Below are 24,104 nucleotides of genomic sequence, written 5' to 3'. Positions count from 1 at the left end.
TCTTATTCCTTCTTTTAGCTGTGAATAAGATATTATGCCCATAAGAATTCAGAGAGTGTCACGGTTAAGCAACTGAGCTGTGAAGTACTCTTTCTGCTATGAATCCCTAAGTCCCTCTCTCTCAGCCTCATTGCTCTAGGGGCCATTGTAAGGAATACAAACTAAGGTAAACAAAAGTCTCTGAGCGCTCAAAAACAAATAAATATTAGGGAAACAGAAGATAATTGTTCCAAATTACATACATGTACATGTGGTGCAACTTACATTATGTAATTCTGTCCTGAATGAAACACAAGAAAAAAAAAAATCAGTGACTCAAGATAACTGTGGACAGCAGGAAATAAAAAAGGCAAGACTGTAAAAGTGAAATGGAGAATTTTTAAGGGAAATATTCCATATATATATATTATATCTGCCGAATACATCTGTATATATTATATGTGCCGAGACTCTGTTCTTCTCCTTAGATATGTGTTACAACCAATTCATTTTTCTTACTCTCCTTTTATCTCTTTAGTTAAATGCAAAAATGCAACTATAGGAATTGTCAGGAGAATTCTCTGGAGGCACACTTTAGCATACTGTGTGCAAGGGAGAATTAACAGGGAACACACCATTTTTTTCCTGTCAGCGATGTTGCATGGTAAGAACCCTCTGCCTTGCGATGATGAGCTTCCCCAAAAGCAATTCAGATAGCAGCCGTCCTCACTTCTCTGCAGCATCAGTGCCGTAAGTAAGTGCAGCTTGCCTCTGGTCAGTTGATGTACAAGGTATGACCAAGCCTATCAAACTGATGAGATGTGGCTACATTTAACATGTGGGGGAAGACTCCCCTGCTGTTGTGCCCCGATCAAGTGTGGGACTTCAGAGGCAGTGTGGTGAAACCAGACACCTTTTCTTTCAGGCAGCAGCCCCGGCAGGGCTCTCTGTGACACAAACCTAACTCCTTTAATATTATTACCAGATTTGCAAGCTATTAGCATAGGCTTTTGTAGAGACCAGTGCCGGAGTTCAGGGCTGCCCTGTCATACAGTTAGATTCTCAGTCTCCGCTGAGTGGGAGGATCACACTGTGTGAGACTAATAAGGACAGAGATGCATTCCCCTTCTCCCTTTCTTTAGAGACTCCAGCAACTCCTCAGCAGCTCTGAACTGGCCTTGGCTCTGCTTCTGGGGAAAACTTAATAAATAAAAATTGAAGGTAAGAGCCTCTTCTTTATGACCAGCTGATTTATGCCAAGCCTAGCCCACAAGTACTGTCTGCTCTGCTGCTGAGTTTTGTCAGCATTTAATGGAGCTCTCGGTGAATTTTGTGATGGATTGCCTGCTGATAAATAGATTGCTTCTTTGATGCTGATTATGTCATGTAGCTTGCCGAGTTTTGTGATAACAGAACAGGCGTTTGTTTGCACAAGAACCTTGATTGAAAATGCCTCTTCTGAGAGCACAGGACACAGTTGAAAACTAAGGCTTAATGTATACAAACTGGTAAAGCGAGAATGGATTCTACGGAGAGTTTTCATCCACTTTCTAGAATGTTAAAAGTAAACAGCTCTTAAGCGTGTATATGTGTGTTGAGGTGGCTGTTGTTCTTTTTCATAGCTGGACCACAACATTGAAATGTGTATTGTGTAGGTAGGACACTTAGTGGAATAAGGGTATAGCTTAAAGGAATGCTGGAATTTTAACGGGTTGTGTTTCCCATGAGGAACTACAGTGCTTCTGCATTTTACTGGGTCAAACTCTCTCGGTCTCCTGTGCTATTTTGAAGATTTGGGATCAAGAAAAGCGATCTTTTTGAGGCTAAGCAAACAGCGTAAAGTGCATCATTATTTGTAAATGAATTTCTAGTACTCAGTTAAAGGAGTCATTCCATTTCTCTTGTGATTTTATTCAGAGTCAAAATGGTATCTTTCCCTACTGATGCCATTTCTGAAGACTTTACTATTCTGCTGTGTTGTGTTGCTGTTATGCCTTATCACAAATGTATCTAGGGTATTGCTTTCAGCAAAGGTTAGAGAGTACCATTCCTATGAACAGGAAGAATTTTAAATGACCCATTCCAATCTGAAGGCTCTGAATAGGCTACACTTTATTTAGATTGTGCTTCTTTTCTCTTTGTTATTAGAAAAGAACAAAATGTAAAGACATTTGCAGATTTCAGAGTACAACCTTACTATACCGCCACTGTTCATTTCACTTTACTATGCTGAAAAGATAGCCCAGACATTCCCATCCTATACCTCATACTACAATAAATGTAGCTCTGATGTGTATCTCCTCTTGGTCAGGTATAAGAGCCCTACTTCAGCTGTATTGATGTGCTTGGCTTACTACTCATAGAGGACAGAACTATTTTTAAAAATTACAAAGTCCATGAAAGCAGTTTTTTCTTTTCTCCTAGCTCCTTTCTGCAGTCATAGAGTCCCTGACCTATTATCCTACTGTCCCTGTCCTATTGTTTCTTTTATTTTTCTTATTTGTATTCATTTCATGCATTCATAACTATGTTTATCCTTATACCTATTGTCTTGTAAGCGATTGACAATTCAAATAAATAAATAAAGAGTTGCCCTCACTATTTTAATCATAGCTTTGGAGAGGGCCTCCTGAGGCAGAAGCTATAGCAAGTGCGAGTCCTTTTTTTCACTTTGCTTTTTGCCTCAATATTAAAGAATTCTCTCAAGGATGAGTTATTCTCAGTTTTGCTTAAGAATGGCATTTGTTTATGAAGACTTGAACCTATGCTCTGTCTGCTTCCCATGATGCCTAAAACCAAACCTGTGAATTATCCTACATATCTGTCGGATTCTTCCAAAATCGCTTCACTGTCTTAGCCTGTGGCTGGAATTAGTCCAGGGTTCACATTTCCTAACATAGGAGAGTAACTGAAATTGTCCTCGGTTTGGGCCACATGTTCACATTGTGGATTTATGAGAACTGTGATGAAAGCATGCAGTTTCCCAATGGAAAAGGTGTTGGGTGGTGTTAATCAGATGTGAATGGCTTCAAATAGAAACATCAAGGTCTTTGTACACTTTGGTAGCAAGGAAGTAGTCACAAGAAGACATGTTGGCTCAGGACATTGAGATGACTTCTTTTTAGCGGCTCTACTTTGTGACTCTAAGAATATTAGAGAACAGGATATATTGTACTTATTAAAGAGGTAAAAACATTCCTGTCTTGATGACCATTGATATCAACCCCTCCCCAAAAAGTTTCTATACCTGTCTGCTTTTAAAAAGATAAGAATAAGAAGGCATAATAATTGTACCAGCTACTGAAGCGTCAGTGGCAGATTTTTAATGTGTTACCTCAAAGTGTACGTTTAAGTCCTGATCAGAATACCTCTGATTAAATGAGATAGTAAAAACTGTGGTAAGGTGATATATGCAAGTTCAAATTGCCAGTGAAACTTGTCTTTTTGGAATCCCCTTGATGGTTTGTAAATAAATATTTTAATCATGGAAGACTTTTAAAATGCATGACTTTTTCCTTGTCATTTGAATCAGGACCATGTAGCACCTACCCCCATATTCTGCAACCTCATTACTATATTAATCTGCTACCTGCATCAGCCAGGCCTAAATGAGAAGATGGACCAGTCAAACTCCACAGATCTCCTAAATTGTAAGCAATGAGTTGAGGGCGCGAGGGAAATAAGCACTTGCACAAGCAATCTAAAATGATTCAGTCTGGGATTGGCTGCTGCTAGCTTGCTTATTTCCTTATTAGTCTTCTGAGTGTGATCTCCCTGGGAACTTTGGGGAAGTAGTCAGGCACATGGGCAGCGCCCTCCCCCCTCTACACAGCTGCAAGAGAGGTGCCAATCCTAGAGCAAAAGGCTGGGCGATGGACCATTTTTCCAATCCAACTTTGGTCACGGGTGCCTGAGCTCTCAGAGAGGAAGGCAAAAGAGGAAACACTAGCTTGACTACTGGAGCTTGGTAAGGGGATCCATGTCAAGGGAAAGGGAACATATTCCCACGTCAAAGGAATGTACCCGAACATTCTTGCTCAGGTAAGGGAACGGATGTAAAATTGGAGTTAATTCAAATAGCACTAGATTCTGACTTTTGTGTCTGGTCTTCACCCTGACACATGGCAAGTAGTTCTGTTCATTAAGTCTACCAACTCTTTTCCTCTGTGAAAGTTCCCCTGTCTTTAACAAATCAACGCCTCCTAAAGTAGAAATTCATCAGGAGAGTATTCTCCTTGCTTGCAAACATGGTGATTGCTTCTCTGCTGCCTTTTTTTTTCTGAATATGCAGTTATTGTCCTTGTAAAATAATTGTGACAACTGCTAAAGGAAAATTTTTCACCTACGTTGAGTTGCTTTCCTCTTATCTGAGAGTCACCAGCAAATATAGTTTGCACCTGCATAGGTTAAGTGATACCTCTTCTAGGTTCTCAACCATGCAGGTAGTCTCAAGTTACAACAGTTCATTTAGTGACCATTCAAAGTTACTGCAGTACTGAAAAAAAGTGAATTATGGCCATTTTTTACACTTAATCATTGCAGCACCCCATGGTCATGTAATCAAAACTAACTGACTCATATTTATGACAGTTGCGGTGTCATGTAAACACCTTCTGTCAAGCTAAATCAATGAGGGAGCCAGATTCATTTACCAACCATGTTACTAATTTAACAACTGCAGTGATTCACTTAGCAACTGTGGCAAGGAAGTTCATAAAATGAGGCAAAATTCACTTAACAAATGTCTCACTTAGCAACAGAAATTTTGTGCTCAATTGTGGTCGTACAACAAGGACTACCTGTATTGACTCATCTAATGTCTTTCACTTAGAAGATTAAGTGTCAAAATGGCCATAGGCTAATAGATTTGTGGATTTCTGTACAAGATTTGTTTGCCCTAGGGTCAGTGAAGAATTTAAGCCTACACTTTTTCCCATTTGGCTATTCTTGCAATGTTGAATTTCACTGTATTGTTGTATAAATATTGTATTATTATATGTAAAATGTTTTGGGCTAGGAAAAGAAATAAAGTGGAGCACAAGGAAAAAAGTGTAATCAAAATGCATTAAACACGATTCTCATTGTTTTTAAACAGTTAAAACAAGAACCTCTTGGCAGGCAATTTTTCCAGAAAACTATGAGACATTTATCATAATTGTTGTTGAGATGCTTCTTATGAATTAAGTGGGAACCAACCTCCTGTTTTCTTCTCCTTCAGTTCTGCAAAGAACATTGGAACATCTAAGGGCAGGTGTTTGTATAGAACTCCACCTTCTCAGTGGATTTAACATTCTTTTTCAGACCTGGCAGTATCAGTAAACCAAAAAAACTCCCCTTAGTCATGGACACTCCTTGGATGGCTTTGGGCCAATCTATCTCTCTTAGTCTAGCCTACCTCACAGGATTGTCCTTGTATAGGAGAAAACTGAAGGAGGACATGCCATGAACATCATCTTGAACTTCTAGAGGAAATACAACATACATACACCTAATTAATAAATAAAATATTCTCATGCATAGATCCAGATTGAGGGAAGACTTAAAAACATCTTGTCTCATATCTAAAGTGGTGGATATGATGCAAAATACTTCAGGAAATGAAAATCTGGAGATTCATATAGGTGACACTTATTTTCAAGACTTCCTATATTAAGCATGAAGAATGAATTTCCAGCAGATTTTTTTAAAAATAGAAATGGGTCTTATGGTAGTAATGCTGCATTCATCAGCATTAGCACTCTTGGTAATGTTCTATTCTCAAGTGCTGTTTGCCTTTCCAGGGAAAAATTCCAAAGAGAATTTTGATCAGGAATGAAAGATGAGGCTGGGTTAAATAGTTCCTGTTTCTCAGCTACAGTATGCAGCTTCAACCAAATCATCCCTCCATATTTCAACTAGCAACAATTGGATAATTTATTTTAACAATTTTTTTTTCCATTGCCAACAACTATTTTTCAGAGAGAACCTTACATGGTACACTTCCCAAAAAACCAGTATGCAAAAGAGAGAATGTTCACAATCAGTGCCCGCTTTCTAATGATTAACTCTAAAAAATGCAAAGAATTTGAAATAATATCAGTAGTGTAAAATCCTAGCTATGCATGGCTAGAAGTTACTGCCTTTCATTTTCCCTGTGGAAGATTAGCTGATCCCATAGGAAATAAACAAAACCAAACTTTATTTGGGGAAAAATATAAACTTTGAAAAAAATGTTTTAAATTTCCAAAATAACAAACATTCAGTCTTGGACGAAATACATGCTACTCGCTCTAAAAAAACATAAATGCTCAGAGCAGACTACAAGAAAGTAGTGGTTTGCTACACCCAAGAATTTCTGTAATAAACTCTAGGAAAGTATTCCAGGTTAATATACAGACTCCAAGAAGATTCTGAAAATGTTATATCTTCATGCAGAGCATGGACTATGAATAAAAGGCTGAGGTTATATATTCATTTTCATAATTTTCATAGATAAACACATTATACATACACACATACAGAAGTAGTTTTTTTTTTCCTGGAAGCAAAGAGTTTCTGTTTCATTTGGAATGAAAGAATGAATCCTTTCCTTTTCCTAACTTTCTTTCAAGGGTTCTATATGAGTTCTTCCCAGGGATGGGTTTCTACCGGTTCTGTCCACCTTTGTAGAACCAGTAGCTCTGAAGAGCAGCAGACATAGAACCGGTTCTATGTTTGCTAATGTTTTTGCCCACCCGCCCGCCCGGGCTCTTACCTGACCTTTATTTCCTGATTTTTTCAACTTCAGCTGCCGTGCGAGGCACAGCTGCAGTTAAAAAAGCAGGAAAAAATGAATTTTTGAAAGGCTGCTTCTCTGTATGCAGCATGCTGATGACAATTTACAGGTGTGCCCTCTGTTTCTCATAGATGTGTATTAAGCTTCTAAATATGTTTATTAAGCAAGAAGTGGCCATATCACTATGGTTTTTCCCATAGATGGACCATCAGAAAATTGAAGAAAATGGATTCTTTTGACATGTGGTATTGGAAAAAATATTGATAATGTTGTGGGTTCCAAGAACAACACATAATTCAGTATTAGATGAAATAAAATGGAACACTCAAATAATGAAGCAAAAGCTAAAATACTTTGGACTCATAATGATAAGAATCATTGGAAAAGATCTGGTTGTATAGAAAAATTGAAGGCAATGGAAAAAGAGGCTGACAAAACATTGGGTGTCTCAATACTTTCATTGATAACATGAGCAGAAGGTTACACAAACTCAAAGAAGCAATGAAGTTTACTAGGGCATAAAGAACCAGAATATACTGAACAAATTAACTGTGCTATGGCATGGAGAAGGATAGTATTTTTTGGAGGCTGAGAACTTCCAATCAGACCCTTCAGGAATTTGGGGAAGAATAATGTTGCTGGCTTCCTCCATATGATTCCTGTGCAAACCTTGTAAGCCGATGAGTCGTGGTAGGAATGAAGAGAGGGAGAGTCAGTTTCAGATGAGTAGAAACACCAGTCTGCATATGATATGCACAGATGTCTGGGCAAGTATGAATGTGTTTCATTGCCAGAGAGGGAGAAAATGCTTTGTCACTTCCAAAAAAGGACACCCAACACAAAAGACCATCAAGGATAATATTTGTAGTTTAAGGTTGAAATGAAGGGTCCGTGGTGCTCTCTGTCTTTGGCTGTTTTCTTACAGACATTTCATAGGTAATATTATCGGCACTAGTCTAGACCATCTTTTGGCAGCCTTTCAAGTAAAAGATTGCAAAACAAGGCCTGGGCCATCTTAAATTAAGGAGTGTGCAAGACTCTGAAACATAGGTGAGTCTGATTTTGTTGCGAGTTGGTCTCCTATAAACTAAAAAAGATAGATAGAACTCTGTTTATTCCTCTGGAAATTAAACAAAATATATTTTTCTGGATCTCACTGCTTTTAATTTTTGTTTATGTGGGTTTCCAAAATCAAAGGCAAATGTATTCTGTTCTGAATTACCATTGCTAATTGTTTTTCATTATTATCAGATTAATCCTGTCTTCATAAAGATAAAATTAATGTCATAAAGTACAGATGGCATGAATAAATCATGATGATTTATTTTTTCTAGTACCATAATTTTCATATCCATAGGGTACCCTAATATATATATATATATATAAGGGTGTGTATATATGTATGTATGTATGTATGTATATGTGTATGTATATATATATATATATATATATATATATATATATATATATATATATATATATATATATATATATATATATTATTCAGCTTTGTTCAGGTATTTTCCCATGTCATTATAGTTGTGCTTTTAAAGTTGTAGCAACGTTTCGGCAGAATCTCACCTGCCATAATCAGGCTTCTGTATTGTGTTCGTCTGTGAGTCAGACTTTTATAGTTGTTTCAGTTTTGACAAAATCAGTAAGATCAGTAAGATAATCAGGCATCACATCAAGACTGCCTTCAAAACAGACAGAAAAATAGCATCCATCCTTAGAAACCCCAAAGATAAAATTGACCTGGAAAACCAAGGCATATATGAAGTCCCCTGTGCATCATGCCCTGCCACATACATTGGACAGACCAATAGAAGAATAAGTACCCGCCTAGATGAAAACAAAAATGCAGTAAAAAAGCTGGAACACACTTCCTCACTAGTCCAACACATGAAAGCCACAGGTCATAGCATCAACTTCAATGGAACCAAAACCCTAGCCACTATAGAAAACCCCAGCTACAGAATTATCAGAGAAGCCATAGAGATTGAAAAAAGACCTGAAAGCATGAATAGAAGAGATGATTCCACCAGACTGTCAATTATTTGGAAGCCTGCACTCACAAACAAAAAAACCACCACACCACAAGCCAGGCAAACACCTGGGCACAAACAGACACCCCCGATACCTCCAGCTCAAACACACCCCAACCAGGCACCCAGATGAAACCTAGCTTCCTAATAAATGATAGCCATCCATTTACTTGGAGCCAAGCTGCACTAAAAGCCTCCAATACAGGAACACAATATTGCCAGCCAATCAAGACAAAAAAAGCCACAAAACAGACAGAAGATATTAGAAACACCAATCAAGCAGAACACAGCAAACTCCAAGACCAATAAAAACAGACCTAGACTCCCAACCAATCAGGATGAAGAAAAAACCATTCTGGCACAGCAGTAGGCTAGCCCCAAATTTAAAACTGAAACAACTGTAAAAGTCTGACTCACAGATGAACACAATACAGAAGCCTGATGATGGCAGATGAGATTCTGCCGAAACGTTGCTACAACTTTAAAAGCACAACTATAATGACATGGGAAAATACCCAAACTTACGTGTATGAATACCATACACGTAAGTACCCGTGAAAACTTAAGAACATATGTATGTATGTATGTATGTATGTATGTATGTATGTATGTATGTATGTATACACTTTCAAATCTTTTGTTGAATTTGAAAAAGAAAAGGTTGTGATACTCCTCTTTTATTCCTTTAAATCTAAATATAGGAGAGATACATTCCAATCTAATTTGATGACTAGCTCAGCATTCTCTTATAGTGAGTGCATTCTGTTTAAATTTAAATAACAAAGACAAAAGCTCTGAAATAAAAATGTAAATCTGCTGTTACTAATAATTTAATGGCTTATTGACCAAAATATATAATATTTGTGCAGCTGCCTGAAACTTATTACTCATCAGTCTTTTAAAAGTGGTTGAGAAACACCATTCCCTCTGTAAAATTCAATGACTTTATTGTTGCTTTTTCTGTAGTGTTACTGTCACCCTGATGATAGAGATTGTTTAAAACAGATTCTTCTTTGTTTCCACTTAACAATATTTTATAATGCTGTAAAAAAGTGCAAGCTAATTTCAGCTGTACTGCTTTCAGACATGAGTTATTTCAATAAGCAAAGTTAACAAAATACAAAAGAAGTATAGATCAAATATAACAAAAATGTAAAACATTGATAATATCCATTTGATAACTCCATACCTAAATAAAAATAATTCTCCCAGAAAGTAAAATAAAGTAGCCTTATGAACAAAAACTATAATATAATTACAAGGCGGAGAACAAATGATTTCTGAACAGCTGTTACAGTCAAAAACACAATTCTCAAAAACTGGAGATTGTCCATTCCTCCACACACAGAAAAACGATTGAGGATTAGCTCTAGCAATTAAGAAAAAAAGATACATTTTTGATCATCAAGATGTTCTTGGCTAATATACAAACATTTAATCTCTATTTTTAGATCTTTATGATAATTAGTACATAGCAGGGAATTCTAGCTTATAATTGCTCACACACACCTTTTCTTTCTGTAGGATATGTTGCTGGATGTGTTTATGAGTAAAGCCTGTATAAATGTGCGTGTGAAAAGCTTATTCCGATTGTTCATAATTATTCTGGATTTATATCGCTCACTACAATGTTGCTTAAATTATGAGGATGGGTGGGAACAGGAAGAAGTTCCTTGACTGAGGTGGTTTTTTATAGCTTTACAAAAATTTAATACACCTAATTTAAGAAATTAGAAAAAAGAAAGAAAAAAAATATTCGGCACTAATTTTACTGCTTGGTTGAATGGATGTTACAAAGTAAGCTATTCTTTTTACCATGCTCCATTTAATAATAGACTATCAAGCTGAAATCATGGTCAGCACTGCCTGCCTCATTAATTTCATTTGGGCAGGCCATGCAGCAGAAAAGATAGCTGTGAAATCCACGCTTCTCCTTATTTGTTCCCCATTTTAGCCCAATCATCTATCCTCTCCTCCTAAAAACAGTAGCTATGAGATAATAACTCAAAAAGTAGGGAAACTCCTAACCCTTTGGCTATTCATAATTATACAGTTGACGTTGTATATGATTCAGTTATGCATCCATATCAGATATCCAGATATGCATGGTTAGAGAATCTGTAATCATGTTTGTTTTTCTTTTCAGATTTCTGGTCATTTGTTCACATGTGTCCAAGAGGAGATGAAGGCTATTGGATCTTGCATAGGATGGCTTTGGTTTGCGGTCTTCCTCCTTCCTATGTCTCATTCTACCATAGTCACTGACAAGCCAGGTATTTCCTTATTTTCCTTTTTTTAATAGGATTCAGAAAGTTTGTTGGGATATTTATCTTGTTGGATAGTTACAATTACATGGAAAATACAGCATATGTCTATGTAAACCTCAGGTCCTAATGTAGCTATACTGTGTGGACAACTAGAGGTTACTTAAATTGTGACAAATATTTTTAAGTTAGGTGGCGTTTTGGGAGCTAAACAGTGTTTCTGATCTAGGGAATATGTAAATTACATTGAAAGATATTTTCACCTAAGATATCCACCAGCAATATTTCCATTTCCTGATCACTCACAGGAGTCTACATTTAGAATGTGCATACCCTCATTTACAGTTATGTTGTGCTGTTATTGATACTTCCTCATTTTCTTAAGTTACAACTCCAAAAAGAACCCAATCCTGGGCTTGGAAACCCAGCAGACTCATAAGTACAGTCTTGTTCCATTAGTTGTGCACGCTCTGTGCCACATTCAGAACAGTATTTACTACAGAATATCAATCCAATTGGTTTTAATAGGACTTGTTTCCAAATTATGTCTTTTAGCTGTGATAATACACTTACTTGAAAGTAAATTCAACTAAAGTAAATGGAGCTGATGTTGAAAGAAGCAACTGTGCAATTCTTAAAATTTTTCCCAGAAGCAGAATGCTCCTATGTATCTGACAACTGGGATAAATAATGACCTGGAAATTATAAACTATCTAAAATGAAAAAGAAAAATATTTGAATATGTTTAAAAATGCAAGTCGAGTAGGATTCATTCCACATTTTGCTATTTCTTTTTCTTTTATTCCCTTTTAACTTATCATAGTTCATTATTTGAAAGTGCTCTGTACTATGATAAATTGAGTTTGTCATGTACTAATGTTTATGTTCCCCTATATCAATTTAATATTCCTACCCTTCCTTTAGTTTTTTTTTTACTTTTGATTTTATATATGCTTTCAATATTTTAGCTTTTTAAAAGTTAGACTTTAATATACTTTTATGCTTTTTAATTTTTTTTTGTATCTCACTCTCCTTATACTGGTCTATGATGGTAATTAAATTTGGTAAGTTAACATCTCTTTATTCTAAAAATGTTGCCTTTATACACCTCTCCTTCATCTCTCCTCCTCCGTACAGTATTTTGAGTCAATTACTGTTCTTCTGGCCACAGCTTCTGTTACTGGGTTGCCTAAAAATCAAATATATATGGGTGTGTGTAAAGAAATAAAGTATGTAGATAAAAAAGGTATTAGCCTCTTTTTTAAAAAACCTTTAGAGTTTCTAGTGATTATTATAGTAGAAGGTGGAATTGCTGTGGAATATCATTTATGTGTGGTGGTGCAATGGTTAGAATGCAGGATTGCAGGCTAACTCTGCTTATTGCCAGCAGTTTGATAATGATTGGCTCAAAGTTGTCTCAGCTTTTCATCCTTCCAAAGTTGGTAAAATGAGGAGGACCCAGATTGTTGGGCACAATACGCTGACATTATAAACTGTCCAGAGAGTGTTGTGAAAGCAGTATGAAGCTGTATATATAAATCTAAGTGCTATTGCTATTACTATAATAGGATCTTTAATATTGATTGATTTAATAGAAGTCAATGGAAAGGTTGTTATGAATGCACTCATTATGAGTTTTTGACAATAGAAATGAAATGCTACTGACTTTATACCTATTCAAAATAGAAATCTAAAATATCAAAATACTAATTTAAGATCACTAAGAGCCCAAACCTGAGGATTGTTGATCAGGGAGTTGTGGAACATCAATCAGTATTAAATGATTGATAATGTGCTGTGAAGCACAGTAAGACATGTGGATTAGCAAATCTGACAGTTCAATTTGTTTCTCAAACTATTAAGACAGCAAAGACTTGCTGATGTCAGTTCCTGAAAAAAGGAAAGGTAAACAATTAGATATTCCTTATCCTTTCCTTGCCTGCTGAATATGTGAGATTACAAAATTTATCTTTAATTGAATAGCTGAGTATACAGTTGAAAAACATACATTAGAAAATGAGATTTTGCCATTGGTAAAAGTCCATATTTACAAGGGAAAAAAGTCCTCCAATTAAAATAAATCTGACATCCTTGAGTTTCTACAATTCTTTATAACATATGTCTTACTTCTGAACATTTTAGAGACAGACATCAGAGGATGCCGCATGGAAAAGCATTTTCCTTAGTTCAGCATAGAACAATGAGCAAAGTCAAAGTCATGAATATAAAAAGAAAAGGCTGAGGTGTGCATTTCAAAGGACAGTGAAATTTCTAACCAAGTTTTATGCTTCAAGTTTCTAAGCCATGCTCAGCCTTGGATTTTGTTCTTCTTACTACAGTTAGCCCTTCCTTACTGCTTCCTCCAAGCTTAGATGATCTGTTTTAGCAAAGTTTTGTATTTTAGGGGTCTAAGATTGGTTTGGATTGAGATCCTTACCAATTGCTTATGGTGGCTAAAGCACATAGAAATGACTCCAAGAACATATGGAGCTTCACAGGCAGATCCCAATTAACCTTGCTTATTAAATGGGATTTTGAATATGGTGGCAATTACTTGTGTAAAAGAATGGGAGAGATAACATGTGTGTACTATTATGAATAAAAGAGGAAGGTTCCTCTCCTGCTTAGTATCCTGAATGAGTCTGGGCAATGGTTTCATTTAATTAGCTAATATGGTATTAATTAAGGAAATGGCATGACAGGGAAAATGGAAGCTATTGTGGAATAGCAGATGAGGCTAGCAGTAGCTTCTTTTAGAGTATGCTAATAGCTTTTTGGCTCACAGCAATTTTCCCTTTATTTTCACTGATGCAGAACCACTGGTAGAGCAACTATTTATTTGAGGAAAGTGATTACTCCTAAAAATAAAGTATAACAAAACTAAAAGAAAGTATTGAGGTTCATGTTTTCAACAGTTTACATGCTTCTTGCAATTATTTTAATCCCTGTGTTTAAACATTTAGATTTAATCATTTATTTTGAATTCAGAAAGATTATCATAATCACAACTTTCTTACAATCTATATCAGGGATGGGATTCTAATTTTTTAACAATCAGTTCTGTGGGCGTGGCTTAGGTGGTGGGCATGGCTTGGTGGGCATGTGACTGGGTGGACATGGCTTGTTGGTCATGTTTTTGGCTGGTTGTGGCTAACTCAATATCACTCACATCGAGGCATGCATCTCCTCACCTGGCCTCTCATGATTGTGGGGATGCTGCAACAGTCATAAGTGTGAAAAATGGTCATAAGTCACTTTTTTCAGTGCCATTGTAACTTTGAATGGTCATTCCACACAAGCAAAGTACCAACAAAGGAGGGGAAAAAACTCCAGAGACATTCCTGAGACAGGAAGTCTAGTCCTGCCAAGAATGTAATAAGGGTTAACGGAGAGGCAGTTTCTGTAAGCAACACCAGAATGTTTCCTTCCTGCCTTCCTTACAGGATTAGGCCAGTAATTTCTTTTAACAACCGGTTCTAGCTAATAGGTGCAAACTGGTAGAATCCCACCCCTGATCTATATATGTACTACCAACACTGTCATGTTTGATTGTTTGTAACCTTCAGTTGGATGGTGTCTTATAGGGCAACAATTTTTGAATCAAATACCTTAAATGGGTTAATTTTTGGAATATATCCAAAATTTGGGATCTATGAGACTTGTGGGATTGAAATTTGGCAAAGTTGTGGCCCATTTAGTGCCACCAGGCTGCAGCAGCCAGCTACAATAATGTGATTGTCCTTTCCAATGCTCCCTGCCAGCTTTCTACTAGGAAAGTCTATGGGGAAGTTGATAGGAAGTGAAAAGCCAATCCTGCTCCCACTGCTTTTTTGCCTGCCCGTGCTCATTCTAAACATTGCATAATCCAAGCCTATTCTCTCTATGATACATTTTCTCTGAATCAATATAACTATTTTTCTCACATCAATACATTTCATTCTGCAATGATTAATTTGATTCAGGCTGTACAAATTTAAAGTTGACATTATTGAAGGAAGTAGATCCTGGGTTTCTGCTATGGCATTGCTCATATAAGTAATATATGAGATGTAGATGAAAATTGTAGAGGTGTGAATTTTAATACAAATCCCACTTGAGTTTGCAAGAAGGTCTTTAATTCATTGATTTTCTAAGTGGGTCATGTGCTGATCCAAAATGGAGACTTATTTTGGATCAGCACACAACCCACTTAGAAATACCTTCTCCATTTTCTTGCTTTCGTTGCATCCATTGTTTTGGTATTGTTTAAAGAGGAAGAGAAAGAAAGTGTATTAGAGAGAGAAAAGCAGAAAGAGAAGACATCATATTCACAAATGGTCTTTATCAGTTCATGTTGGGACTGCAACATGCTCTGCTTAGGCTGCTTTGGAAGGCTATTGCAATACCTGTTTATTATAAAATGTAGCAGCTTATGTGTGAAATCTATGAATTGTTTCAGTAGAGAAACACTTCTTTTGATGTTACTGTCCTGTTCACTTGTAGACTGCAATTTTTCAGAATATCAATTATTATCTATAAAGTATTTTGTGGAAACCCCAACTGCCTTTGGAGCTGTTGTTGTTTGTGAATGCATGCTGAGCATTTCCAAACCAGTTTCCATGAAACTAAAAGGGCAGGGGCCAGTTTGATAGCCAGTTTGCTTTCCAAAGTACTGATGGCTTCCTTCCTGTGTATCTGTGAGGGTATGTTCTGGATGGAAAGTGAAAACAATTGTTTTCATGAGGCTTTTGAGTAAATTATGGTGGAGCTGGAGGCTCTACTGCTATGTTCTTCTGGTTGTGCACTGGAGTTCTTGGTGGGTTCAAAATCTGTAGATTCTTAAGATTTTGATCCCTTGCCCTGCAGATGCAGCACTGGTTCTGTCTGCTTATTTTTAAATTTTTATTATTGCTTCTATGTTTTAGAGTTTTATGGTTCTATTTTTATTTGTAAGCTATCCAGAGTCTTAAAATTGAAACAGCATAGAAGTTTGCAAGATAAAAATAAAAGGATAGAAGTATAGCAGATACAGCTCCTTACTTTAAATGCCAAGCTGCAGCTGTCAAAACTGCCTCTCCTACATACAAAATTTAAAACCTGACCATCCTGGACAAAAACAATGGCAGACATGAAGAAATAAATGGACTATTAATATAGACAACAGGCAAAAAGAAATGTTGCTTCAAAATCATTGCTTTAATCACTGCTTATAATTAAAATAACTGTTATTTTAAAATATCCCATATATTTTGCATGGGATATGAATGCCAACCATCTCACATGCCCCTTCTTGTTCTCTGTTATTTTAAAATATCCCATACATTTTGCATTTTACATTGTAATTTTTTTTTGCAATATATAGATTCTTAAGAAAATGGCACAGTGCTGCAGTTTTAATTTCCCTGAATTATTGAAAACTTTTGGCATTCCTAAAATAGCACCAATGAATCATTCCTCGCGTTAATTCATTAGGATTATTCATGACTGTGCTACAATTGCCGAGCCCAATCCAAATGTAATTCCATTTACATTTGGAATTACTCAGGGGGTTTCGGAAGACATTGACTTATACTGCACACTGAAAGTCATTGAAAAGTTAATGCTCTCAGGACTTTCAGTTTCAGCTCATACCCTATTTGTGGGTCACAGTGAGTATTGACTGCCTACATAAATATAACTGTATAGCCTGTCATAGTCTCAGTTTAAATAATTTGCTTGTAAGACTGAACTTAATGAATGCCAACCATCTCACATGCCCCTTCTTGTTCTCTCCGGGTGAGAGAGGTGAATTCAGGTGTGCTTTATTTTGTCTCCTGCTGCAGGCAAGATGGTATCTGTGGTCAATATGGTTAGATCCAAAATGGGAAGGAGGCTGCTAGACAATATTATTAGAAGAGAATGAAGTAAGGTGCCACGTAGAGGTCTCCTGTCCTCACCAATGTAGATTTCAGATCTAGTGTGATATTATTCTTACAAGCTGCTCTTGTATATATTTAAATAAAGTGAATAGATACACATTACAGAGAGAAAACATTCAGTTCATATAAATGCAACAATAAATAATGAACTGGAGCATTTAAAATAATCCATGCAAATACCACACACAATTTTTAATTCTGAATATTTTGTATTTCTTAAAAGCATTCCCAGACTACTAGTTTGTCTTTTCTTTTTAACCCCATTCTTGTTTGGAAATCCCTTGCTCTTAGGAACTTCCCATTTTAAATTCAGCACAGATTTAGTCACCACTACATGAGAAGGTTGAAGCTAAGCTCTAATAATTAACACATTGTCACTGCTTTAAGTAGTATTGCAGTAATAGTAGAACATTTCTGGTCTATGTCATTTGTGTTGGAAAACCACCAGTTTAGTTATTCCAGTTTTGTTCTCAGCACCCTCCAATCAGTCCCTGTGCCCAGATCAGAGCAAGTACACATGTCTCTCAGTTTAGCAAGTAAAATTAAAAAAGAAAGGTAGTTTTTTTCCCCCCAATCAAGGTCTCTTGTGGATCCTCATCGTTAATCAGTTCTGGGGGGTGTAATAAGTACCAAAAATGATAAGTACCAAACAAATTTTGCCTATAAGGAATAATGTAGTGAGTCACAAGGCAGATGACACTGACAAGTTCTAGCTTGAGTACCACACAAATGATGTGTACCTAAACAAAATGTACTGTGTCAAAATGTGTTGAGTACCAAATTAAATGAGCTTCAAAGCAGTTGACTACTAAGATACCATTGTAGTGTTAATTCAGCATTGTGACAAACCTTGTACTCTTCCTGATAAATAATAGTTGGTCCTGGGCTTGATAATGCAATTATAAGATTTATTCCTCTGACATAAATGTAGCATGTATAGTTTTTTAATATGTAGTTTATTTTATTTTAGTAAAAGCATAATAAAATTAGTTGAATATTACTTTAAATATTGATTACAATCCACTCCAAATTCAGTAGGTTTTAGTTCTTGTGATTTCAACATAGAAGTTATAATATTATTTACTGTATTTATCTGAAAAAAATAAAGTTTTGGTTCTAAATTATTTATATTTAAAATGGGAGGAATCAACTATTATCCTAATTTTCCAAGGTTGACACTTTCATTCAAAGTTGTCTTCTTTTCAGATAAATACAGTCATTTCTATCTACTGAAGTTATTTATTCAACTGTGATTCAATCCTTAATTATTTGGGGTTACAAAGCATTCTGCATGCTTCCTTTAATTAGAGATAATTGAATCACATTACATTATTATTGCTGCTGGCTTCTGTGTACTTAGGCAATTTAAAATTATACAAAAAAGATTTGTTTCTAAATTTATAAAAAATAGCCAACAGAAGCCAAGGTCAAAAACACAGCCAACAGAAGCCAAGGTCTCCCAATATTTGTTGAATATTGTGACCTTAGGAGGTACACAATTTAGTTGTTGGTTGGTAAAGTGTCCAGAGCAGGGCTTTTGGAATTTTTCCCAATCCCTTTGCCAGTGTAAGAATCATTTTACTTTTCTCCTATATATCAAAGTATGGTATTTTATCTGTCTATCTTATTATTAACCCATGTGTATCTGTGAGGGTATGTTCAAAGCAAATAGATATATGCTGCCTCTGTGTGTGTGTGTGTGTGTGTGTGTGTGTGTGTGTGTTTGTGTGAAGGTATAACCATGGTAAGTTATTGTCTCTATGTTTGGTATGGGTGGAAGGCGGGCTGATAGTGCTCTACTTTGTGGGTAGGGGCTTAGAATGAAACAGTTGTCAATATTCCAAGTCACAGTTAACTGCAGGGTTTTGTTTTGTTTTGTTTTGTTTTTTGGCAGCCCTCAATTGCATCCAGCCCTTGTTGGCTTCTCCAGCCCTCCTAAATTTGGCCCTCTTCTGTTTTGTGTTTGGAGATTTATGTAGATGGACATCAGGAGTCCTAAGCCCTTTACATAATTTCTTTAAACAAGAATGAAAAGGAAAAATTAGCATTACAGGAATTGTTATTCTAAAATCGCTCACAGGAACATACACTATATATATCAAGTATACATTCAGTATATCAAGAAGTGGAGAGTATCAGTATACTACTAAACTCACATTATCTGTTTTAGACGAGTGAAATGGAAGGTATGCTGCAGAAGTTATTGAATCAATATAAATGCCAGGTCTCATGACTCCCATGGAGTATGAAATTTGGGGAAGTTGTGGTTGCTTCAGAGATATTGCAGGTTCCAATTACACTTCCCAGAAACACATAATTGCATGGTACATAGGAAAATGGGAGGACCATATTCCCTGCCTTTTTTCCTGCTTCCTTCTGGCCTCTGCAGCCAATTTGCTGGCCATAAGGCCAAATAAGCAAGGATGAAATTCAATATCTCTTTAACAGTGATGGGAAGCATGGGCAGGATGAATGAATGACTCAGATGCCTGCTGATTAGTAAATCTGGCTGGGGCACTTGTATCTGACAGGTGTGCCTCTTCCTGCCTTGTGGGAGAGAGTCCTTGGGACATGTTAGAATGGGGAGCAGGGATACAACTTTTCTCATGGTCTACAACTTCCTTTCTTCCCCCTTCCTCCCAGCAAAGTGGTAGTAGTCCCACAGGTCAGTCAAGGACGAGTGATTTCAGCCACTCCTTCCCAACTTCCCACAAGTAACATCAGTGAGGAAGCTTGCAGGAAGATACTCAGTGGTGGGATTCAAAAGTTTTTACTACCGGTTCTGTGGGCGTGGCTTGGTGAGCGTGGCAGGAGAAGGATACTGTAAAACCTCCGATCAGAGGTAGTATTTGCCAGTTCTCTGAACTACTCAAAATTTCCACTACCGGTTCACCAGAACTGATCAGAACCTGCTGAATGTCATCTCTGAAGACACTTCAAATCCCACTTTTTTCCCCCCAGCTACTGCACATATCTTTGCATGCAATTTTTCTACAATGAACTGCAGCTGGGTGTTGCCTTTTGCTAAAATGCATATGATTGTGGTTATTTTCCTAAAACCCACAAATTTCTGTATGCATATTTTATTTTTTCACATGAATTTCAGGTTCTCTTAAAGAACTCCTAAATCACTATTCTTCTAACAATTTTCTTGAGACAAATTTCTGATGGAACTCTACTTTTATACCCTCTTTCCTTAACAGCCTAAGCAGCTTTATAGGTGAATTTTCTCCAGTTCTATTTCTTGCTTAGTCACCATTTTAAAATAAATCCACATTCTAAAAAATGTAAATTAAAATATTATATGCCTTTAAAATCTCATATAATTTGGGCAGTAGGGCAAACATTCTGAAAACTGATCAAGCTGAATTTTTTTCTTCTAATCAATTCTTGTGAAATGTCATTCACAAAGCAAAAGGGGTTATATTAAACAACCTGTGTCCCATTGGCTCATCCTTTCAGAAATATTTCCTTACATAAACAGAGAAATAGAATGATCATACAATATATTGAAGAAAGCACATATACATATATGCCACCCAGTGTCACTTGTTGAGATAGACAGCTACAGAAATCAAATAAATAAATGTAGATATTTGTATGTATTTCTTCTGCAGTTGGAAAAAAGACTAAACCATTTAGCAAGACAAAACAAACTGGAGAGCCATCTCTCCAGATAGAATATTTTTTTCACTTGCAGGCACTTAGAGAAGGCAACCTTAAATACTTTTCTTCTGTATCATTGACATTTGCAAGCAGCTTTTATTTGTTTTTTAATCTTGCACCTTCCTTCCTTCCTTCCTTCCTTCCTTCCTTCCTTCCTTCCTTCCTTCCTTCCTTCCTTCCTCAGACAAAATTCTGATTGGCTCCTCAATTTTCATTTTCAAAGTTCTGAAATACCTTTCTCTTTATACTTTGCTGCTGTCAGTTTCTAATCTAGCCCTGCCTAAAAACTCCAGTTTAACTACCCATATCTCTTCATTTTTTTCTCATGAGAATTTCAGCTTTTCTTTCTTCTACCCTTTAGCTACTGACTTCTGTTTAAGAACAAAGATACCATCCTTCTTCCTTTAAATCCCTTCCCATCTTTCCGCCAAGTCAAGCTTTTTTCAAGTGTATACTAAAATGAATTATATAAATTGAATCTCATTTACTTCTTTCATCATCTTGCTCTTCTACTTCAAATGCTGTAGAATAAACACTTCAGGGCAGTGTAAAGTGCCACATATTCTATGTTGATATTACTAATATATTTTAAAAAAGCAAGCTTGCACTTTAATAATGTTCTAGAATGGGCAATTAGGGCTTCACTTATTTTTGTTTTAATGGGCTGCAGTGAGTATAGATTACAGATTTGGATGGGCAGAAAAGGCTGTTGGCTTACCTGAGACACCCATTCTCGTTGGACTGCAAGAGAGTCCAGGACAGGGAAAACACTGCCTCCTTCATCTTGGGACTGAGTCTTCCAAGCTGTTTAGACCTGCCTCTGTTGCCATGGTTACAAAGCTTTCTGTGAAGTGATCTTGACAGATGTGACATGATTTCTGTGAAAAAATAAGATTGTCCCCCCCCCCAAGCTACCAGACCTCCCTAGGGTGGAGCTGGACTCTCTTGCAGTCCAACAAGAATGGGTGTCTCAGGTAAGCCAATGTCCTTTCTCCGTTAGACTGCTGCGAGAATCCTGGACAGGGACTTCCCAAAGCCAGCATGTCCCTGGGAGGACTAGGTCTGGTCCAAGTCCATCTGCTCCAAGAGAACCCTCTGGAGCACTGTCTGCCAAAGACTGCATGCACAGAAGGGAAAATGTCCAAATGGATAAACAGGGAAGGTGATGACCAAGTGGCAGATTGGCAGATTTCCTCTATAGAAGCCTGTATAGCCCAGACTGCTGTTGTAGCTGCACTCCTTCTGGAGTGAGCAGAAGGTCTATTGAGTACAGGGAGACCCTGAGTCTCATAAGCTGTAGATATGCAGGACCGAATCCACCTGCCCATTGTAGATGGAAAGACCCTGTTGCCTAATGTGGCCAGTTGGAAAGACACAAAAAGTGATTCCATTTTCCAGAAAGAAGAAGTCTTTTTTACATATATGTGTACCGCTCTGCGTACATTGAAAATGTGCCACTTCTTTTCAAGCACATGGCTAGGATTCAGACAAAAGTCCGGCAAAACCAGCTCTTGCACTCTGCGGAACAAAGAATTAACTTTTGGAACAAAACCTTTCTAACCTCAGCACCACCCTGTTATGGTGGAAAATGCATAAGTCTGCCCTAACAGAGAGCACTGCCAGCTCCAAAACCCTTCTCACCAGTGTGATAGCTACCAAGAAAGCTACCTTGATTGTGAGGAACCTCAGGCCAATAGATCTCAATTGCTCAAAAAGGGAACCCCCCCCGTAAGAGTCTGCAGGACTTTCAACAGGTCCCATGTAGGATAGCTATGGACTACAGGTGGTTGCAAGTTCGTTGCTCCTTTGAGGAACCTACGAACCAAGAGATGGTGAGAAAGAGACTCCAATGTACCAGCAGATAAAACTGAGGACAAAGCTGCCACCTGCCTGCAAAGAGTGTTGGGTGAGAGCCCTCTGTCCAGCCTGTCCTGGAGGAACTCCAGAATGTTGCTTATAGAAGCCGAAGTGGCAGTACGTTTAGTCTTAGTACTTCATAGGTAAAAAGTCCTCCAAGTGGCATCATATATGTGATAAATAGATGGTCTTCCAGAGCCCTGGATCATTGCAATTACTTTGGAAGAGAAACTTTCCTTGGCTAAAGATCCCCACTCAATTGCCAGATGGCCAGATGGAACCATTGAGGCTCCAGATGGAGCAGGGCCCCCTGGATGAGGGAAATCCTGTTGAGGGAATCCTCCAAGGTCAAGCCACTGATAGGTTCACCAGATCCATGAACCAGAGATGTCTGGGCCAATGGGAGGCCAGGAACAAAATCTCTGCCTTTCCCGAGAATAGTTTCCTGATTACAGCCGAATGAGAGGAAGAGGTGGAAAGACATACAGGAGACCCTGAAGCCACTGGCTCTGAAGGGCATTGATCCCTTCCAACCCCAGTGTGGTGAACCTGGTGAAGTACTTGGGCAGTTGGGGGTTGAATGGAGAAGCAAACAGGTCCATGGCCAGTGTTCCAAAAATCTCTGTCATCTCCCTGAATAAGTCCGGATGGAGACACCATTCTAAGTAGTCTATTTTGGCTCTGCTGAGCCAAACGGCTTGTACATTGTTGACACCTAAAATGTGTTCCACCCTGAGGGACAGCAGGTGCCTTTCCGCCCAAAGATCTAACTTCTCTGCCTCCTGCATGAGATTCTTGAATCTGGTTCCCCCTTGATGTGGGCCTTGGTGGCCACATTGTCCATTAGATATTAGAACATGAGTCCCTGCTACTCTGTCCCAAAACTGCCTGACGGTCAGGTGAATGGCGCTGAGCTCCAGCCAACTGATTGGCCGAGTACAGTCCAATTGAGACCACTGACCCTGCACTGTCTCTGATTGTGGATGTGCTCCCCAACCATAAAGGCTGGCATCGGTGGTGATAACCATGTGGCTGGCTCCCTTGAAAAGTTGTCCCCTGCTGATGGCTTGGGACTGCCACCACTGGAAAATTTGCATAACCGAAAGAGAGACCGGGATCTTAATCTTAATTACCTCTGATAGGGCAGGAGGAACCATTGAAACAACCAGGCATGGAGTCGATGGATATACAAGATACCATCTTGTCCAGGAGCTGTGACAGTAGAGCCAGGGGCACTGTGTGTTGCTGTTGAATCTGCTTTGCTAAAGACGGCAAACTCTCTTGTCTGTCTGGAGACAGGAAAACTTCATTGAAGATCATTTCTATGACTGCCTCCAAATGGAGAAGACAGGTAGTCAGAAGCAGATGGCTCTTCTTGATATTTATCAAAAAATCCATGCAACTGCAGCACCTGTAAAGTAAGTTGAAGGTCTCTCCTGGCAGTGAGGTCTGAGGACAATTGTATTAATATATCATCCAGGTAACATTGAGCAGCCAATATTTTTGAAAATACTCTGGGGCTGAAGAAAGCCTGAAGGGTAGGGGCCAATACTGGTAATGCTGTCCATTGTAATGGAACTGGAGAAATTTACAATGGTAAGGCCAAATTGGCACATGGAGGTAAGCCTCCAAAAGATTCATT

General features: G+C 37.7%; 1 protein-coding gene across 1 annotated transcript in view; it reads left to right on the top strand.

Annotated features, from left to right (window-relative positions):
* Window positions 1–1,112: 1,112 nt before the first annotated feature.
* The window catches only part of COL19A1 (collagen type XIX alpha 1 chain), a 205,055-nt gene continuing 182,063 nt past the window's right edge, over window positions 1,113–24,104 (top strand). The window contains exons 1-2 of the mRNA XM_087920538.1: window positions 1,113–1,200; window positions 10,925–11,051. Coding sequence (XP_087776664.1) covers window positions 10,961–11,051 — 91 coding nt within the window. The 5' untranslated portion in view covers window positions 1,113–1,200; window positions 10,925–10,960. The remainder of the gene's footprint in view (window positions 1,201–10,924; window positions 11,052–24,104) is intronic.

The sequence above is a fragment of the Pseudonaja textilis genome, chromosome 1 (genome assembly GCF_049901715.1).
Source record: "Pseudonaja textilis isolate UNSWEBS1 chromosome 1, rPseTex1.2, whole genome shotgun sequence".
Lineage (NCBI taxonomy): Eukaryota > Metazoa > Chordata > Lepidosauria > Squamata > Elapidae > Pseudonaja > Pseudonaja textilis.
This window is presented reverse-complemented; position numbering and strand designations above follow the sequence as displayed.